The 5,282-nt window shown below is 48.2% G+C and overlaps 1 protein-coding gene across 1 annotated transcript; it reads left to right on the top strand.

Moving 5' to 3' along the window:
• Positions 1-950: 950 nt before the first annotated feature.
• On the top strand, positions 951-2,583 carry LOC106532789 (potassium voltage-gated channel subfamily D member 1; the record flags this gene model as incomplete). The annotated part of the gene is given in 2 exon segments (XM_014028937.1): positions 951-1,201; positions 2,188-2,583. Coding segments are annotated over 2 exon segments (459 nt in total), but the record flags the coding sequence as incomplete, so codon positions are not given.
• Positions 2,584-5,282: the final 2,699 nt, after the last annotated feature.

Below are 5,282 nucleotides of genomic sequence, written 5' to 3'. Positions count from 1 at the left end.
GAGAACCTGAGAGACCCTGAGAGACCCTGAGAGACCCTGAGAACCTGAGAACCTGAGAGAACCTGAGAGACCCTGAGAACCTGAGAGAACCTGAGAGAACCTGAGAACCTGAGAGACCCTGAGAGACCCTGAGAACCTGAGACCCTGAGAGAACCTGAGAACCTGAGAGAACCTGAGAGAAACTGAGAACCCGAGACCCTGAGAGAACCTGAGAGAACCTGAGAAACTGAGAGACCCTGAGAACCTGAGAGTCCCTGAGAACCTGAGAGACCCTGAGAGACCCTGAGAACCTGAGAGACCCTGAGAGAACCTGAGAGACCCTGAGAACCTGAGAGACCCTGAGAGAACCTGAGAGACCCTGAGAACCTGAGAGAACCTGAGAGAACCTGAGAACCTGAGAGACCCTGAGAGACCCTGAGAGAACCTGAGACCCTGAGAGAACCTGAGAGACCCTGAGAACCTGAGAGACCCTGAGAGAACCTGAGAGAACCTGAGAGACCCTGAGAGAACCTGAGAGAACCTGAGAGAACCTGAGAGAACCTGAAAGAACCTGAGAACCTGAGACCCTGAGAGACCCAGAGAGACCCTGAGAGACCCTGAGAGAACCTGAGAGAAGCAGGGTCACTGTAGACTCAGGGTCATGTGTCTCTGATCAGGGTCTGTGTTGGGGATGACTCTCAGCTACTACCACACCAGGTTTTAGCTCTTTATCAGTAAAACAGTCTGAGTTGTAACAGCTGAAGGTTGGTTAGTGAGGGGGACACCTTGGATCAGGCTGTTTAATGATCTGAGACATTTTGCTAACAGACGAGACAAAGGTAAACAAAAACGAGGAGGTGCAGRTTTGGGACACAGGAAGAGACTCTTTGGGGGTTCTGGGGAACAGTCTTAATGTCCTGTTGTCTCACATGTCCTGTTTGACGAACCCGTCCTCCTCCGTCTCTCCACAGAACCACGAGTTCACGGACGAGATGACGTACAGCGAGCTGTGTATGACCGAGTCGGTGGGCTTCAGAACCAGCCGAAGCACGTCTCTGTCCAGCCAGCAGGGGGCGCAGAACAACTCCACAGGCTGCTGTCCCCGCCGCGCCCGCAGGAGAGCTGCCATGCGATTGGCTAACTCCATCGTGTCCGTCAGCCGGGGGAGTGTCCAGGAACTGGACACCCTGCAAGTCAAGACCACCTCCATCCCACCACAGAAGTAAAAACCAAACCAGAAGATCGACAAAACACAAACTCTGACGTGCCCCGTAACCAACCAAATACCTCTTAACAAAGAGCTAAAAGCTACGTGTAGCACACAACTCTCTTAACAAAGAGCTAAACGTAGCACAAAGCTCTCTTTACAAACAGCTAAAAACTATTTTAACAAAGACCTAAAAGCTAAACTTAGCACACAACTCGCTTAACAACGAGCTAAAAGCTACACGTAGCACAAAGCTCCCTTTTAAAAGAGGTAATAGCTACACGTAGCAATAAACACTCTTTACAAAGAGCTACAAGCTACATGTAGCACAAAACTAACTTTACAAACCCTTACCAAAAAGAAGTATACATTAAGTATGTCATTAAGTATGCTTAAGTATATAAAATTGCATTTTCCTAAGTGTACTTTTGTTTACTGTGTACACTGATTTAAGTACATTAGCAGTTTACTGACAAGCATACTTATCTGGACTCACTTAAGTTTATAGAAGTATACTCAGAAGTATACTGAAAGTACTCTTCTAGGTATACTTTCAGTTACTAGCATTAAAGTTTAGTGTCATTTTATTGAAGTACTTTTAAATACACTCAAAGTAACATTTCAGGTTTGTTATTCGTTCACTAACAATATGTTTCTTGTTCAGTATTTAGTGTATAAAGTTAGTGTGAAGGATCCCTGTGTTTCTGTGTGAAACGTGTTTGCAGCCAAAGTTACCAGTAAAAAGTAAAAAGCTCATAAAAGCAGAGGTGCTGACTCAGCAGTAATGTTTATAAAGCAGAGCGTGCTCCTCGTCAGGCCTCCTGTAAATCTGTCTTCACACAAACATCTAACCTGCTGATGGAAACAGCCTTTAGCTCCACTAATGGATCAGAACCAGGAGCCCTGAGGCCCAGAACTACAACAGAACCAGAACCTTTGAGAGAGAGAGCTCCTGTGTGAGTGGTGGTGACCGGTGGTCTTTGTTTCTGTGCCCTTCACAGTCGTTCCAGCCTGAACGCGCAGCCTGAAGACCTGAAGCTGAACTGCGGGGAGCAGGATTTCACCGCCGCCATCATCAGCATCCCCACGCCGCCCGCCAACACGCCGGACGAAAGTCTGCCGCCGTCGCCTGCTCCCATCCCCGGCATCCTGCGCAACACCCGGGCCACAGCCTTCACCCACGAAACCGTCAAGATCTCCTCCTTATAACCTCCGACCTCATCCCCCGACATCCCCGACCCCTCAGACCCCTAGACCCACCAGGAACCGTCTGAACGAGCTCCGCTGAACCTGGGATCCTGGACCTGAGGCCCTGCTGGTCTTCTATGGATCCCTGGAGTTCTGTGGGTCACCGGAAAGACAAGCAGGAAGGTTCTGCAGCCATGTCTATTTTAACCCCCTCGCACAAAAAACCCTGCAGGTCTCGTTGCACAAAACCCTGGAGAGGAGCCTTAGTTTGTTTCAAAGAACTGAGAAATGATTTCTCCAAAGTGTTACAGCTGCAGCAGAACTGCTGCTCGGTTCTGTTCAGTTCTGGACCAGTTTAACATGGTTCTGTTCAGTTTGGACCAGTTTAACGTGGTTCTGTTCAGTTTGGACCAGTTTAACGTGGTTCTGTTCAGTTTGGACCAGTTTAACGTGGTTCTGTTCAGTTCTGGACCAGTTTATCTTCAGTGAAAAAGGTTTAAAAAACTTAAAGCCAAACCAGGAAGAGAACCGGCGAGTCCAGTGGATCTCATCCTCAACAATTTGATTCTAAAGAACTCAGAGGTCCGAGGTCAGGACTCAGAGGTCAGGACTCAGAGGTCAGGACTCAGAGGTCAGGACTCAGAGGTCAGGACTCAGAGGTCAGGACTCAGGACTCAGAGGCCATCAGTTGATTTCAGAGACTCTAACCAACAAAGGTAATGCTGCTAAAACAGAAGAACCAAACTGACCCGGGTCTAACCGGACTGATTTACGGCCTACAGGAGCAGAAACCATCCAATCTGTGCGACACTGAACTCTTTACTGCTGGATCCAGGACTGGGTCCAGGACTGGGTCCAGGACTGGGTCCAGGACTGGGCCCAGGTGTTCTGACTGTAGCTCCTGAGTGTTTGTCTCAGGCCGAGAGCCTTTTCTTCTTCAACATTATGCAACATTTACACCGAGCAGGAAACTAGCATCAACAAGTGAACCTTCAGTAACAAAGTGTTGGACCTGGACCAGAACCATCAGTTCTTCTTTTCCTGGACTGACCGAGAACAAGGAGAGTTCTGTGGTTGAACCAGATAAGGAAYCATCAGAACCAGAAGCTCCTCGGCTTTCATGCAGGATGGGTCCAGACAACGTGCACTTTGGGTTCAAATGGTTCTGAAAACACTTTCAGGTCCAACTGAGACCCGAGCAGGTCCATAAGATCCTTAGAGGAGCGCATGCAGAGCTTTAAACAAAGACTCTCAGCGACTACCACTCCAAATTTTACTTCAGTATCTCTATTAGCGTCTCTGTGATGCTAATGTTTATTAGCGGAGGCGGCCATCTTGAATTCAACAAATTTATCCAACAAATCAGTGATTAATGAAGATGATTTAGAGTTTAACCTCATTCCAGCCAAACGGGCAGAAAATGATTAAAGATGACCGCCAAGCAGTTTGATTGATAGAACAGGCTCCGCCCACCTTGACCAAAAAAACTGCATTGATGGGCACGCCCATAAATGGAGTAGAGACTCATCAAAGCTCCACCCCTTTTGGATGAAAACAGCTGCGTACGAATCAGCTGAGAGTAAAAATGATGTCGTACATTAAAGATTCAAAGATTCTGTTTAAACAGAGGAAACACTGAAACAAACAAATTTTATTTTTGTTTGTTTTTGTAAACAGATTCGACCAATAACAGCAAAGATTAAAACTTTAACTGTAGCAAAGAATCAACCCGGTTCTGTTTATTTACTGAAGCCAAGTGTTTCTGTCTGTTTGGGAAAGTGCACATCATCTGGTCAGGAAAGTGCATGTTTATAAAAGTGCACGTTTATAAAAGTGCACGTCCTCATGAGCTAAGCTGGGAGCTTCCTGCTGAACGGTTCTTCCTTCGGGTGAAGGTGAGCGCAGACGGACGCTCTGTAACATATTTTGTATCATAAACGCTGCCTGCATCTTCCAGTCCAGTCCTCCAACCAAAACAAAAACATAAAAAAGAGACGGCAGCCGTGGGCGTGGCCTCTCTCCATGCATGAGCCTCCTACGGTAGAAGTAGCACTGATCATAAGTTTATCTGAGAAAAACCCAGGAGGAAGAAAATCCTCTTCTGTTCTGCATGAGGATGTTCTTCAGTTTGTTTTCTTCAAGCCCTCCTGTTCCTCATGAAGCCCCTCCTCTTCCTCATGAAGCCCCTCCTGTTCCTCATGAAGCCCCTCCTCTTCCTCATGAAGACCCTCCTGTTCCTCATGAAGACCCTCCTGTTCCTCATGAAGCCCCTCCTCCTCCTCATAAAGCCCCTCCTCTTCCTCATGAAGCCCCTCCTCCTCCTCATAAAGCCCCTCCTCTTCCTCATGAAGACCCTSCACCTCCTCATGAAGCCCCTCCTCTTCCTCATGAAGCCCCTCCTCCTCCTCATGAAGACCCTCCTCTTTCTCATGAAGACCCTTCTCCCCTCATGAAGCTCCTCCCATCAATCATGAAGCTCCTCCCATCAATCATGAAGCCCTCCCCTCCACCATGAAACTCCTCCCCTCCATCATGAAGTGCCACGCCTCCACCATGAAGCTCCTCCCCTCCATCATGAAACTCCTCCCATCCATCATAAAGCTCCTCCCATCCATTTGTAGCTCCTCCCATCCATTTGTAGCTCCTCCCCACCATTGTCAAGCTCCTCCCCTCCATCATGAAGCTCCTCCTCCCCATCATGAAACTCCTCCCCTCCATCATGAAGCTCCTCCTCCCCATCATGAAACTCCTCCCCTCCATCATGAAGCTCCTCCTCCCCATCATGAAACTCCTCCCCTCCATCATGAAGCTCCTCCTCTCCATCATGAAACTCCTCCCCTCCATCATGAAGCTCCTCCTCTCCATCATGAAGCTCCTCCTCTCCATCATGAAGCTCCTCCTCTCCATC

Source organism: Austrofundulus limnaeus, unplaced genomic scaffold (genome assembly GCF_001266775.1).
Source record: "Austrofundulus limnaeus strain Quisiro unplaced genomic scaffold, Austrofundulus_limnaeus-1.0 Scaffold831, whole genome shotgun sequence".
Lineage (NCBI taxonomy): Eukaryota > Metazoa > Chordata > Actinopteri > Cyprinodontiformes > Rivulidae > Austrofundulus > Austrofundulus limnaeus.
The sequence above is the reverse complement of the archived record's forward strand: the minus strand, read 5'-3'. Positions and strand labels throughout refer to the sequence as shown.